The following is a 16,293-nucleotide window of genomic DNA, read 5'->3' on the forward strand; positions in this document are numbered from 1 at the left end:
CACTCACATCACATCAGAAAATCTGGACGTAGGGATCAGAAATCTATGTTTTTGCAAGCCCTTCAAATATTCTGAGGCCCACTCTAGTATAAGAACCACCGGAACAGACAGTGTGCTTCTGGGGCTTGGGAACTCTGCTTCCCACGCTCTAGTCACTCTTGCCTTGTCCGGATAATTCGAACTTGTCGAAAACCAAACGTTCAACACTGTATCCCTCTACCTCCTACCGATTCAGACCTAAAATGCTACTTCGGCATAGTTTTTCCCTCTTAGAAGATTAGATGTTTTTGCTACTCACAGAATCATAGAGGCGTGGGGACCACAGAAATCTCTCAGGCAACTCGTTTTGTTGAAGAGGAAAATGACAAGTTAAGGTCAGTGACTCACCCATGCTCCTACAGCTTGATTGGAATTGTGACTGTATGTGGACTCTCCTGGATCCAAGGTCAGGGCAGTTTCTGGGTAGCTCTGCTGAACATTATAAAATAAAGTGTGAATCTCAAACACAGAGTGAAACAAAAATTATGGCAAACCTAATGCAAACGGAGGGGAGGCAGTAAGTGAAAGGTATCTTCTTCCTGCCTTCCAAGGCTCTCAGCCAGCTCAGTCATCTGCTAAAACAGAATCTTTATTATTGAGAAACGTGCATTTTCTCAGCCTTAATACAGAGAAGCAATTAAACAAAGAAGAGGCGGGGCCCAGCTCTTCTTACCAAATGTGGACCAGGCTAAGGCAAATTCAGGAGCCCATGTAAAATAACTTGGTCTCCTTGGGAGAATTGATATCAACATTGTATTCTTTGATAAATTCCAATTTTGTGCCCACTTGCTGTTATATTTGATGAGGCTAGATATGTTATGGTATATCTGAGCCATATAAAAGTGAACTATATTATAACAGGGTTCCATTCTGTTTGGAAACCCTTTCAGATGACTTGCATTGCAGGCCTATTTGCAGGGAGAGATGCTCGTGTTTTTTTTGCCTTTGCCATAAGAAAGGAGTTTGTTAGTGTTGCGTATGGATGACCACAGGAGACAGCACTTAGAGAGTGGTAACCATGCAGTATGAAACCCTCCACCACTACGAGAATTCATGCAGAGTTGCTTCAGTGGTTGCTTGCTCTACCTCTTTCATCACATAATTTTAACTTTTTCCTGAAAGTTGGTGCCTAGCAAAGCTGTATTCCTGAAAGGTTCCCCAATGATTTGCCATCTGTCCAAAGTGAGACATTCTGTCACCTTTATAATGAGTACTTGTGGGCACCTAACACTTAAATTCCTACACCTTCTGTAACACAACGCTCTTGAAGAGAGGAGCAGTTCCTCTGCTGCACACTCTCTCTTCTTCAAAGGTGCGGCCATTACGAGATTATTAGAAATAAAGAGGAAATGCAAATGTTTGCTCTGGAAGGGAAAGAGTCACAGTGACCTCCCAGGGCACTATCTAAATCAACACATCTCATCGTTGGTATTTCCCCCCACCCCCGACTGCAGATCTCTGCATCAGTGTTTAGAAACTCCCACTCTCTCCAGAGGGACCAGTTTCAACTCTGGCCATTCTGCTGCAAGTATACCACAAAGGTACGTGATTTCCAGGCACTTTTCATCCAGAAAAATCATTCTCTTCAACGATGGATTTCATGAAATTACAAATAGGCACTTGAGAAATACTTGTTGAATGGATGGATGAGAGAATGAATAAAGGATTTCAGAACCCCAGCTTGCAAGAACGATGTAAAAGATTCAGTGAAGGTGGACTAAATATCTGTCAATGGGGAAATGGCCAGTTAAACTATTGGCCCACCCACTTTATGGAATTCTATACAGTGATGAAAGGAATAGGTAGAGATAACTATACTAACTTGCAATGATCTTTAAGTCATATTTTAAAAGGAAAAAAATCAAGATGCAGAAAGATACATAGAATGTGTTACTGCTTATAAAGCCAACAAGTGAAAACTATAAAGCATATATGTAACTACATAAAAAGAAAATGTCTGGAAGGATACACATAAATTCAGTAGGAAGGCAGTCAGGATTTGCAGGGGTAATGGCCAAGGGGAGAGAGACCCTTATGTAGGACATTGCAATTTTTAACAAAGTGAGTGTATTTTATGTCTTTCTTACCTGATTAAATATAGATTTAAAAAAGTAAATAATATTGAAAGTATTTTTAATGACAAATCAATCAATAATTATATTCTTGGCCGTGAGAATGTGAGCCATTAGAAAGCAGGACTATATTATTTTTGTTCTTTTTTGTGCCTTAGATGCCTACCAGAGAGCCTAGAACATGACAGACGTTCAATAAATATTTGTGTAAATGGGTAGTCAGTGAGGGGGAAGTGAGCTGGTATATATAAATATAATTTCCACATAACTGCAGGGTATCATTTTAAGTGCCAGCACTGAATAAAACAAGTTGAAAAAAGTACTTCTTGCTTCTCAGCCAAGTCCAAAAAAATACAGAACATATTTTAACCTCACCTAGGGACTTAAAGTCATTATTTGTGAACATTAGTCCTGTAGTCTCCATTTAGTGATATCCTCAACAAATCTGCGTGACTGGGGACGCCCCAGACTGATACTCTTTTTAAATATTCTTTTCTTTAGTCTACTGTTTTCAGGGTTGATTTTTTTTTTCTTCTGTTTCATATTGCCATCAACTACCATTTTTTGTGGTTATCACTTCACTGCCTCTGGTTTTTGTCCCACAATATCCCTGCCATATCTAATTTAACACCTGCCTGTTGTGAAATGGAAAACCTGTTAAGTAAACTCATTTTAAAGTACAGACAAGCAGTCCCTGAGCGGGGGTGAAGGACTGTCCTTTTAGGAAGTATATATGAGTTCTAGGAAATGCACCATCTGTTTGTCTATTCAGATTCCTCCTTTACTCAATTTCTGGAAGATTGGGTGGGTGAGGTGACTAGGAAAAAAAATGGCTTTTGGTTAAGTGAACTGTTACTGGATAAAGATATTCATATTTTTACTGCAGCATTCCTGAATGGCTGGAATTTTGGGAAAAAGATCCAGTGGAGATTCTCTTGGATCTGGGGTTTGGTGCTGACGAGCCAGACATCTACACACGAATCCCAGCCAGATTCCTGTGTTGTGACTCAGCAGCCAGAGGAATCAACATCCGTGTTTTCCTCGAAGCTCAAAAGCAGCGAATGGACATTGAGAACCCAGACTCGTACAGTAAGTGAGGACCACGTGGCGTCAGAACCTCAGCAATGGCAATGAACAGTCAGATGAGCCACAGTATTAAGGAGGGATGGGCCAGGAGATCTGTACAGTAGCAATCAACCCCAATATCTCAGTGGCTTCAAACAGAAACAAGTTTATGTCATGATCACTCTCCATGCCCACTGCAGATTGGTGTATATTTTGGGAGGAAGAAAGATCTGTTCCATGATGTTTTCCTTATCCATGGACTTGGCTCAACTATCTGGAACATCACTGGTTGTAATGACAGGGAAAAGGTGGAAATAGAGAACGATACTTGGGTCTTAAAGCCTCCTGCTCAGAACTTACACATATCAAGTGTGCTCACTTCATTGTCCAAAATAAATCATGTGGCCACACTTAACTCCAAAGGGGTGACAATGTGCAATCGTACTGCATGCCCAGAAGGAAGACAATACTGGTGAACAGCACTAATACATACCATAGCCACATACCCAGAGGTCAGAGCAACCAGGATCTGGCTCATGAGTCACTAAGTGACACCTTAACTTTCTCATCTGTGAGGCTTAGAACACTGCTTATTTCCACCCCAAGCTGTAATTGGTAGTTATAAATCTGTCATATCTTCAGATTTGTGGATTAACTGTGCTTAAATCTTATAGTTATCATGCATGCTGCAATTTTTCTCCAGCTGACCGTCAATGGAATACTTTTCTCTAGGACACTACTGAGGATATTCTTGGAGCATGTGTACTGTGCTCAAATAATTTGAGAGAAAGATGGCTTACAGTTAAACAGGTTTATTTACTGCAGGATTTGTTTAATATGCTGAGGTGCACTCTCAGTCTTCTAGAGGGGATGCAGTGCAGCGTTTTCAAAATCATTTCAGTACAGAACCTCTCTTAGAGGGGCATTAAAGAACATCTCCTCCGTGGAATAGAGTTTGCAGAATTTTGGACTGCGGAACATGCCAAAATTCTGTTAAATAAATTCTTCTAAATAAATAAATTCCCTGAAAGGAAAGTCAAGTGAGATGAAGTGTTTCTCTCAAACAAATATCAGGAACAGAGGTTTTACTTAGATTTTTCATTTCAGTTTCTGTTTCCCCTGCTTTCATATGGGTGAAATGGGTCTCAGAAATCTCAGCAACGACATTTTTTAAAAAGAGTATGCAAAACTGAAGGTGTTGCAATGTAACGTTTCTTTACCTTTAGAAGAAATTAATACCGTTCTTTGTTGTCTCCTCCTCCAAGCCCCACAGAGATGCAAAATCTTTGATCAGTTATTTATTTGGGGAGAATAATAACACTTACCAATATTTGAGGAGTGATTGAGCAGATCTGTGAAGTAAACATTTCACTGATGAAATTGACACATGGATTATAGGGAAACCAGGAGTTGGCCCCTGATCCAGTGACTGCTGGCCCCCTCTAATTTCCACCACTTAGACCTGTGCTAATAGAGCACGGTAACTATTCTGACTCAACACTTACAGTACACTTTCAACTCGAGAACACTGAGAAAGTCAAATGTAAAAGAAGCAATAGTAAAATTAGTTGGTTGTCCCGTAGACAGAATGGAAAAGTGTGTCTCCTTCAAAGTCAGTACAAAACGTTCCAACTTGAAGGGATGAGAATCAGTTGGTTCATTGTTCAGTGTACCTCAAAGCAAAACAAACAGACAAAACCCCCATCCAACACTTCACACTATTATGTTCTCTGAATTGCCTGAACCAATTAAATCGATAGGTTTTATGTTAGTCTAAGTATAAAAATCTGCTATAGAAAGGATACTAAGACAATCGTAAAAGTGGAATTACAATTCAATCATGCTCTTGAGCTTACAACTAAATTTAAGGGGGAAGCGTAATCAGAGTATTTCTGAAAACATCTGGAACCCAAGAGTTCCTCTAGGTCTTGACAGAATATCACAGTCCTCCATAAGACACCCATCACATTTTTTTGGAGTAGAATTATGAATGGTTAATATCTTCCACTTTCAGGTGAAGAAAACAGGTAGGCATAATGATTTGCTCATGGAGGAGTCTGTAGCATTGCTATGATGGTGCAAACAACAGAACAGAGGGCAGTATCCTTCCACACCAATGGGCCTTTGGCCGTTGATGAGCTATGCAACCCTTGATGCTATCACTGGGGTTGAGAGAAGGCTATGTAATAAAAACAAAATGTTCTGTTTCCATTACTGTGGTTTTACTGTCTGGAGATACCAAAAATATTTTTTACAATTTTTTCAAAGTGACAATGCATCCCCAAAGTAGCCCTTGCTACATTAGATCTCTCCCACATACTAATTAAGCCAATTCTTGCATATTGCCCGAATGAGTGAGGCCAGGTTGTTCAGAAAGACTTACAAGTTGAGGAGCTGGTTGGTTTGGAAAGGTAAATGGGTTTTCACATTAATGACTATCACCTCTTGGAAGACTGAAGACAATACATTCCCTTCCTGAGTTGTGCACATTTATTTTAACTGATATGTATGTAGCATTGTGTTTTTCACAACAGATGTGAGAGATATGTAAGACTGGTATTATTATCTCATTCTCCAGATGAAGAAACGGGCCATTTACTATGTGCCAGGCACAAGATTAAGCACCATGAATCTATCAATTCATTTACTTTGTGGTTACACTTTCAGTGACTGGTCGACCTGGGATTTGGATCCAGGCCTTCTGATTCCATATGTCATGATCTTTCCACACTCTCAGGTGAAGGGTATAGATGGATATGATGGAGGTGATGATGAGGACGATGACTGCCTCAAGCTATGGAAGAATGGAAGAATCTCCAAGCTCACTTCATATGAAAGAGCTGGGTTCACTCTTTGACATTTACTTTAACACATGACATTAATCTCAAGATTCAGCCTTGCCTATAGTTTTTATAGATTAACACATAAAGACTATATGAATCTATATAGTCATGCATATTCAACTAAATATAAAAGGCATTCTCTTTCCCTGTAATACAGTGATACCTTGTTATATAGAGGAATCTCCTCCATGATAATCAATGGCACACACTAAGGAAAACTTGAGTTTCAGAAACTTAAAGTCCTTCCCATCTTGAAAATCACATGAGTTAACGAATCTCTTCAGTTTTTACCACATGAATGCAGTTTCATTGAAACTAAAAAGTGTGTGTTGCTTATATTGTTCAGGCTGTTTCTAACAGCTGGAAATATTGGATCATGTGGCCAGTGCTTTCTCATCTTTGCTGAATGATGTCAACATCCTGCAGAACAAAGCTAAAGAGGAAGATGAAGGAAAAAGTGTGCAAAGAACCTCAGTGAGTGAAGCCAAAGAGCATCGAAGAAGAATGGGTGAACTTTTTTAGGATAGGTTCAGAGCAGAACACTAGAAGGGATTATAGCCTGGGAACATCACAGTCATTGAAGATGAGAAACAAATTTTCCATCGTCTCTGCAGAAGCAGGGTGTGGAGCAGAGTTGCCATGACAAACAAACACGACCAAAGTCATTTGTCTCTTTCAGCAGAGCACTGGTCTCTTCAGGCCAGTGATGACTTGACAGCTTGTGATCCTCCCCAAGCTCTTCTGAGCAAGCAGTGTCCTCACTCATCCATGCTGGCCAAGCAGGCTCCTCCTTCCTATGTGTCTGAGGGGTTAGTCAAGGACAGAACTCAAAAGGAGAACTCACTTCAGACTAACAAACTCAAGAGCTTGTCTTGTCTTGCAGGCAAAGCACCAGACTCCTTCGAAATGGAAGAGGTCAGTGTACTCAACTTCTAAGGGAAGTATCTCCCACCAAGGCATCTTTTGCCTTCCACCCCTCATTTAACCCCTTCTTCTTTCAGCCCTTCAGCATTACATCTTATTCCAAACTTCTGTTTAATCTAGGACATTTAAGGTCATTCTAGTTACTTCAGTCAGAACTAAACTAGTATGAAGCCAGCCTTTGCTTTCTCCCATTTCTTTTCCTTTTTTTGCTCACAACTGAATCCACAGGTTATTTTTCACTTTGCTTTTCCTCAATGTTTTATTATGCATCTCAGTATACTTTCATCTACTCTCTAACTTTTCATGTTTCACCTTCTTTGAGGGTCAGTTCAACTACTTCCCACTAAGTGAAGCTAGCGCACCACTCTTCCTCTGTATTCTCATAGCCTTGGCATGGAGAGCTTATTACAGTAAAGATTGTGTGTGTGTGTTGATTACACCTCCCCCGCTGGACTGTCAGCTCCTTGAGGATTAGATTTTATCCTCAAGGGAATATGTCTTGGGAATATTTCCCTTGCAACACCTAATGCAGGGCCTTGGACAAAAAAAGTAGGGACTTGGGTTTGATAGCATTTTATTTGCCTGCTTGCTTTGGGATTTAGTGATACTCACATAGCTTGACCTCCATTTCACACATACTCTTTGCCTCTTCATCCCACCTTCATTCACACGTGCTAATTTTCATTGTCATTTAGATGGCACACCCAACTGTACTTCAAAGTCTTTTTAAAAATATATACACATTTCCACTCATCTCTTTATTCTTTAATTACAGAGAAAGTATAGAAGAGCAAGGCTTTTTCCCCCATTTCATGTAAATTGTTTAGAAGTCGGGTAGGATATTTATATGCCAGTCCCAAGGTCAGGCCACTCTCTTTCGAGCCCTCTACAGGTGAGACACTCTACATGTGAGCCCACTACATGTGAGACACTCTACACGTGAGCCCACTACATGTGAGGCTCTGGGACACAGACTTTGCCCTCAAGGTAACCACAGTGTAGTGGCAGGGATAAGCACAAAAGCCAATAACATGGTAGGGAGAGTGACAGCTATGCTGATAAACTTTCATGTCACTAACGAGACAAGTTTGGATATCTGGGGAGTAAGAAAAGGGGCTCTTAATCAGCCAGGGGGCTGAGACAATCAAGGAAATCGTAGGATGTTAAAGCTTAACAATAACTTGAAAAGAAGTCTAAGAATGCCTATTGGTAGGTCTCTCCATCCCACAAAGAGATAAAAATTGCCTCAAAATATATAGCCGTTAATGATCCTAATATCTATGTGTATATGTTTTTGTATGCATATGTATTATGTCAAAAATTATTTTAAGAACCTTAAAATATTAATCTGACTTTAAAACAGTAGCATAAAAATGAATAAAAATTATAAATGGAGAAAAAACAGAGCTTTGTTCAAGTGCCGTGATTTGAATACAGTTGCAGGTGGCACTAAAAAAGAGTATTTTCTTTTATTCAATCTTGTAAAAATTATTTAATTACCAAACTAATAGTTACAGTACTATAAAGACTATAAAGACAATCTGCAAGTCATTATTCAGTCTGCTGTCTATTTCCTAGGATCCAACCAGGAAATTCACCCAACTCCAGCCTGTTGACAAGCCTCATTAGACTCCATGGTCCCCTTACTAAGCTTCTTCTGCATCAAACTATACTGACTTAGAGCAGAGCCAAGTTCCTTGTATGTCATCTATATGTAAGAGTACAGGGAGAGATAAATATCATCATATTCAACATAAAGAGCTAAGAAAAGAATGTTAGTCCTTGCATGGCAAACTTTCAAATATTCTTATATGACAATTATTCAAGGAAAAGCAATACGTATTAGTATATATAGGTGTGGTAAGGGAGAACACATTCAGACACCAAAAATAAAAATAAAATAAAAATAAAAACCTCACGTTTTGTGGCACATAGTGGGAACTTGGTAAATATTCATAAACGAGTAAATTAATATTAGAAGTATTTGATAATTTAATCTGTGAGTGGCTTCCATATAAAAACAAAATATTCTGTTGAACTTTGAAGCCAACTTTCTTTGTGGTGTTTCTTTAATATTTGCCCAGATTTGTGTAAGAGGCTATATGTATATATAAGGCAGAGAGAGCCTTCAAAATGATATTTAAAAACTCACTATTTGAATTTTGTTTTCTTTTTTTTAAATAAATTTATTTACTTATGTATTTATTTTTGGCTGCATTGGGTCTTTGTTGCTGCACGTGGGCTTTCTCTAATTGTAGCGAGCGGGGGCTGCTCTTCATTGTGGGCGCGGGCTTCTCATTGTGGTGGCTTCTCTTGTTGCAGAGCACGGGCTCTAGGCGCGGGGGCCTCAGTAGTTGTGGCGCACGGGCTTAGTTGCTCCGCGGCATGTGGGATCTTCCCAGACGAGATCTCGTTAAATTCTTAACCACTGCACCACCAGGGAAGTCCCAAACTTTGTTTTCTTAAAAATGTATATTTAAAATATTAAATCTTCATCACACAGACTGGGAGAAAAATATTTCTTTCACTCAATACCAATGTATGAGTAAATGAAACTTGGGTAGGTTGTAGCTTAAACAGGAGCTAATGCCAGATTTAATAGTCATTTTTTAATGGCAAATTTAAAAATATAAGAAATGAAAACTATGTGTGAAATTGGCAGATTTTCATGGCAGTTAAAACATAAACCAATGTACTTAAATATCTACCTATCAGAATTTCAACTCTGATTGGCCAAATTCTGCCTCCAGATCACTCTATGATGTTTTCCCTAAAGTCCTACTAAAGGCTGAATATGGTAATATTTGGCTCACTTCTCAAAATTATGATTCCAACCAAGTTGTACATAGATTTTTAATGCAAAAATCAACATTTTTGTGTTTAATTTTACTGAGTTAAACTGAGTCTGTTCCTTTCTTTTTTTAATTCCCAAATATATTATGAGAATTTAATACTTATGAAACTTCTGTAACTGTAGACTCTCTTAGGATGCTTCTTTGTATCTACAATATAACATCTTTAACCTTCCCTCTGGCTTACATATAAGGACCCTGCTCTCTGGAACTCCTATGTAAGAATGTTACCCATAGTATTAAACAATGCCAGTCAGCATCTTGTTTAGGTGAGAAATATTTCAAACGTTATAATTATTTTTTTTTTTTAATAACTTGGGCCCAGGTGGAATAACCCAGGAATACACCTGGTTTCCATTTTACATTATTGGGAATTTTTTGTTTTTCTTTTTTTTAATAGATGAATAGGTACTTTACATTGCACTAAGTGGATTTTTCTCCAGGATAACATTCACAGAGAAAAAATTTACTTATTATACTGAAAAATTTATATGGTGCACACTGGTTTGAGTTACAAAACCAGTAAAAATAATGTTAAGTATTAAGTAGAAGTATGTCTAATTAAGTAGAAGTATGTCTAACCAATTACAAGTATAAAGTACCTTCTGTGAAAAAAGAGATGAAGGATTAAAAAGAGGGAATAAATATTTCTTCTTACATTGCTGAGCTATATCCTCATAGTCCTCTGTTTATTCCTGGGTTAAAGGTAATTTTTGGCCATATGTACCACAATGCTTAAAATGTTTTCATCCTTTGATTCAGCCTTCAATATTCAGACATGAATCCCAAATAAATAATATGACATGTAGAAATAGATTTATGTACAAAGATACTCATCTCAGCATCATTTCTATTTGCAAAATTTAGAAAACTTTCCAACATTAGGAGAATCATTAAGTAAATTAATGTACCTTCAAAATATGGCCTACTGTGCACTCATTGAAGATGGTGTTTTCAAAGAAATTTTATGATATGGGGAAAAAAGGTCCCTCCAAATTTTGAGATGAAAATTTGACTACGTTACTATATCCAGAATTAATGTATTAAAAGAAAACCTGCAAAGACATGCTCCAAAATAATAACAGTAACCATTTTCCTACCTTCTTTAACTTTTTATATTTATCAAGTTTCTATAGAAAGCTGTTATTATTTTTAAAGAAATAATTATTATTTTGTTTTAACAATTTTATTCTCGTTAATAGGGTAATATTAATTCCTTAAAAGAATTTTTTAAATAAATTCTACTCTCTCAATTTGAAAATCAATTTGAAAATCAAATTTTCTTTGCGCTTTCTAAGCTTTATATAGCAACTGAGTTATGAAATTTTTTTTCATATATTTTTTCAAATATTTTTTTCAAATTTTTTTCAAATTTTTTCATATATTTTTTTCAAATTTTTTTTTCTAAGCTTTATATAGCAACTGAGTTATGAAATTTCCTGAATTGCTCTCCACAAATTTACCAAGTTGTAAATAAATCCCTTAGAGAGCTAAAATTAAATATGGGAAATAACTTGCTTGCTCCAAATATAGTTAAAGCTCTTTAGGAACAAAAGAAATATTTCTAGGTTAATAGTAATAATATTATTTAAGTTTAGTTCAAATGCCACATTTTCCAGGCAGGGCCTCTATTCCTTCCACCCAGAAGTGATCTTTCCCTTTCCCTCTTCTTAACTCCCTTAGTTCTTTGAATCTTTGTTATGAGTGCCTTGTACATACCACCTGCCTGCCACAGACTGTTAGCTCTCTGAGTTCAGAAATCATGTTTAATCCTCTTGGCAGTAGCCAGTAGGTATTCATTATATGTTGATTAAATAAATGAAGTGAATTTATTATGAAAGCGTTTCTAATGAGACTGATGCACTTTGGTGTCTCAGGTCCAGAGCTTTGAAGAAGAGGCTGGTAATCCTCTCGACATGACCTCAGGAACTGTAGGTAAGAATTCATCAAGGTGTACAATTTCATCAATGGTCTTTCACAAAGAAAATGTCAATAACTAGTGCTCAATTTTCTTAATATGTAGAACTTAAATTATCTTCAAGAGATGCTGTACCTACTATTACTACTACTTCGACCTACTATTATTAAACACCTGCTAGCAATGCATATGTACATGTAAATTTCAAAATACTTACTACAGAAATGTCCAGTATCCCTGGGGCTAATGTAGTATGTGTTATTGTCTAACAAAAACTCTATATGGGACTTCCCTGGTGGCGCAGTGGTTGAGAGTCCGCCTGCCGATGCAGGGGACACGGGTTCGTGCCCCGGTCCGGGAAGATCCCACATGCCGCAGAGCGGCTGGGCCCGTGAGCCACGGCCGCTGAGCCTGCGCATCCGGAGCCTGTGCTCCGCAACGGGAGAGGCCACAACAGTGAGAGGCCCGCGTACCGCAAAAAAATAAATAAATAAAAATTAAATATAGGTAAAGGTTTAGACTCATTATTTTTAAAAGAAATCCATTCCCATTCCATTAGAATATTTTATGAGTAAAATTTCTTTTCTGCTTAAGAGTAAGTAGTCGCAAAAAAAAAAAAAAAAAAAAAAAAAAAAAACTCTATATGGCCCAAAATAGGCTAATGAAATGGATTTTACACAGACCTGGGACTAACTGAGTGAATACTTTCTTACTCCTACTGCCAACTGCTTGCTGTTTCACAAGTCATATTTTACTGGACCTCAGTTTTTCCGTCTGTAATAAAGAGGTAAGTACAGATAATTTTTAAGTTCTCTGCTGGCACTTATAGTCTACATTAAGTGATTCTATGACCATCATATTAATCTCACAGTGGAAACAAGTTGCTTAGATGTAACATTCCAAATCATCTCTTAGACTGGTGTTATATTACCCTAGAAAACAGAGAAGGAAGTCTTTCTCCACTACTGGTTCTTAGGCTGCCATTCAGCCATCATTGTGATTCAGCATTTCCATGATGCTATAAAAGAGCTAGAAGTAGACAGGGGTTAGTGAAGCAAAATAAAGCAGATGAAGCTCGCGTGCTTCCTAGAAGAAAATATGCAAATTTAAAATTTAATTTAGTGTGGTGTCAAACACATTTTTTTCATTACAAAGTGTATGTATGGGCCTCATTTTGCTAAACGCTGTTTAGAAATTATGCATTAGTAATTATAGGGTCCTGCTGATTACATAAATTGTTATCCTGCTCTTCGAAGTAATTACCACTAACCTGCACTGAGGTTTATAAGACAAAAATAAGCATCTGTTTTCCATCTAATTGAACGCTTCTCAGTGAAGCTGGAGGTCCCCTTGCCAATAGGAATTGCCTTCCTTGACATTCAATTAAGAGGTCTGCTGATACCATGTAAGTCTCCCCAGTCATTCCAAAAAATGATTTGGGAAGTTAGGCAAAAGCACTAATTTACATTTAATCTCAAATTCATAGAACAAATTAAGATGGGTGAAGGTTGGCCTAATGGAGAAAATCTGAATTATAGTAAAGCAAATGCGATTTTATTACTTTCAAAAACAGTGTTGTTAACCCAAGAAAAATAGGACTGAGAAAAAATAAGTAAAACTAGTTTGATTAATAGGGAAAGGGAAAATTATTACTTTGATTAATATATATGAATGGATTACATATATATGAATTATATATGTACATATTAAATATATACACATATGAATGAATGTTTACACAAAGTTCAAAAGATGACTTTACTTAAAAGATGAAAGCACATGGACTGTTTGACCAATAGGATATGGCAGAAATGATGTTGTGCCACTTTCAAGCTTATCCTTTAACCCACCTGGCTGCTTCCTGTTTCTTGAGATACCTGCTCTTGGAACATTCCTTCTGGGAACCTAGCCCTAGCTCATTCTGTGTGAAAAGTGCACCATGTGGGTATGCCACATGTGATCACTCTGGTGGGACAGCCTTGAATGAGCTCACCTGTGAATAAATCATCTTAGTTACCCAGTTCAGTCAAACTTTCAAATGACTCCAGCCCAGATGCCATCAGACTGCAACTGCCTGAGAGAATCCAAGCAACAACCACATAGCTAACCTGAATCAATCCACAGAACCATGGGAGTAATAATGAATTGTAGTTTTAAGACACATATATACATACAAATAGATGAAGGCATGTGATGAACACTTCAAATACCTTTAAAACTTGAAGATATTCTAAAGACTATTTCATCTACTCAAGCACAATACTCTGAATATTAGCAGAAAAAGTGTATTTAAGCATTTCCCTAAATGAATTTGAGCAAAATTTCTTCTTATGAAAGATGGGGACCCAAGGCCACAAATGTACCATCCTCCCTTTATCACTGAAAAATTATCACTGGAATGACGAGGGAATATAAATATAAGAAGGAAACATATAACAATTCTCATCTCACTGAAAATATTCATTTCTGAGGATTCCAAATGATTCTTTGTAGTCATTCTTTTATTGGTGAGCATTTTTGGAATAGCCTCTAATTGTGAACTGCTAGATACTGTGGTAATTTTTCTGTGTTTGCTGATATTACAGTGACAGGAAAGGTATGCCTTGACTAATCTGAGAGTTAACTTAGATTCATTTGGAAATTATGACCATAACTCGTTAGTATAGTTCTACAGTGCACTTACAATGCTAAAGGAAGCTCTTCAGACTAATGATAGACAGTGAACTGTGATGTTTATACCATACATAAATGTAATACATATGACATTTTCAGCATGGAGGAAGGGGAGGTTGGTAAATGGATCAATATAGCTCAAAGTTTTTACATCTTATGTGAAATGGTACAATATTAAAGTACACCACGAGGGACTTCCCTGGTGGCACAGTGGTTAAAAATCCACCTGCCAATGCAGGGGACACAGGTTCGATCCCTGGTCCAGGAAGATCCCACATGCACGGAGCAACTAAGCCCGTGAGCCACAACTACTGAGCTTGCACTCTAGAGCCCGCGAGTCACAACTACTAGCATGCATGCCACAACTACTGAAGCCCGCGCACCTAGAGCCTGTGCTCCACAACAAGAGAAGCCCCCGCTCGCTGCAACTAGAGAAAGCCCATGTGCAGCAACGAAGACCCAATGCAGCCAAAAAATAAAAATAAAAATAAATAAAATTTAATAAAAGAAAATAAAGTACACTGTGAAATTTTGAGGATTTAAAGCAACCATTAACAAATCAATAGATAGCTAGTGGGAAGCAGCCGCATAGCACAGGGAGATCAGCTCAGTGCTTTGTGACCACCTAGAGAGGTGGGATAGGGAGGGTGGGAGGGACATGCAAGAGGGAGGGGATATGGGGATATATGTATATGTATAGCTGATTCACTTTGTTATAAAGCAGAAACTAACACACAATTGTAAAGCAATTATACTCCAATAAAGATGTTAAAAAAAAAAAAATGGGCAGAAGACCTAAATAGACATTTCTCCAAAGAAGACATACAGATGGCCAAGAGGCACATGAAAAGCTGCTCAACATCATTAATTAGTAGAGAAATGCAAATCAAAACTACAATGAGGTATCACCTCACACCAATTAGGATGGGCATCATTAGAAAATCTACAAACAACAAATGCTGGAGAGGAAGTGGAGGAAAGGGAACCCTCTTGCACTGTTGGTGGGAATGTAAATTGATACAGCCACTATGGAGAACAGTATGGAGGTTCCTTAAAAAACTGAAAATAGAATTACATATGATCCAATAATCCCACTACTGGGCATATATCCAGAGAAAACCATAATTCAAAAAGACACATGTGCCCCAATGTTCACTGCAGCACTATTTACAATAGCCAGGTCATGGAAGCAACCTCAATGCCCATCAACAGACAAATGGATAAAGAAGATGTGGTACATATATACAATGGAATATTACTCAGCCATAAAAAGGAATGAAACTGGGTCATTTGTAGAGATGTGGATGGATCTAGAGACTGTCATACTGAGTGAAGTAAGTCAGAAAGAGAAAAATAAAAATCAGATATTAATGCATATATGTGGAATCTAGAAAAATAGTACAGATGAACCAGTTTGCAAGGTAGGAATAGATACATAGATGTAGAGAACAAACGTATGGACACCAAGGGGGGAAAGCAGGGTGGGTGGGGGGGGGTGGGATGACTTGGGAGATAGGGATTGACATGTATACACTGATGTGTATAAAATAGGTAACTAATAAGAACCTGCTGTATAAAAAAAAAGTTTAAAAAAATCACAGAGGTATAGCAAAAAGCTGATAGAAAAATTATAATTTAAAAAAGTACAATGAAGGCAGTAAGTGACAGATTGAATACTGCAGAAAAATAACTGAATTTAAAAAGTAGGAGACATGTGTGAGAAATTATTTAAGAATCAAGTAGAAAATGAAATGGATATAATAAACAAAATGTCAAGGAAGCCAGATCCAAGGAGTATATTACATAGTCCTAACAGGTGGTTAGAGTTGGACTCTTCCCGTCTTAGTTTTGACTGAGGTTCTAAAAAAGATATCAGATACAAAGTCAACATGTGACAAATCCGTATA

The 16,293-nt window shown here is 37.6% G+C and overlaps 1 protein-coding gene across 1 annotated transcript in view; it reads left to right on the forward strand.

The window, feature by feature from the left end:
• Positions 1-16,293, forward strand: part of ITPRID1 (ITPR interacting domain containing 1) — a 201,258-nt gene that overhangs the window by 146,613 nt on the left and 38,352 nt on the right. The window contains 7 exon segments of the mRNA XM_067745595.1: positions 1,494-1,580; positions 2,998-3,200; positions 6,366-6,535; positions 6,537-6,651; positions 6,654-6,934; positions 11,673-11,730; positions 12,458-12,500. Coding sequence (XP_067601696.1) covers positions 1,494-1,580; positions 2,998-3,200; positions 6,366-6,535; positions 6,537-6,651; positions 6,654-6,934; positions 11,673-11,730; positions 12,458-12,500 — 957 coding nt within the window.

This window comes from Pseudorca crassidens, chromosome 8, assembly GCF_039906515.1.
Source record: "Pseudorca crassidens isolate mPseCra1 chromosome 8, mPseCra1.hap1, whole genome shotgun sequence".
NCBI classification, from domain to species: Eukaryota; Metazoa; Chordata; class Mammalia; order Artiodactyla; family Delphinidae; genus Pseudorca; species Pseudorca crassidens.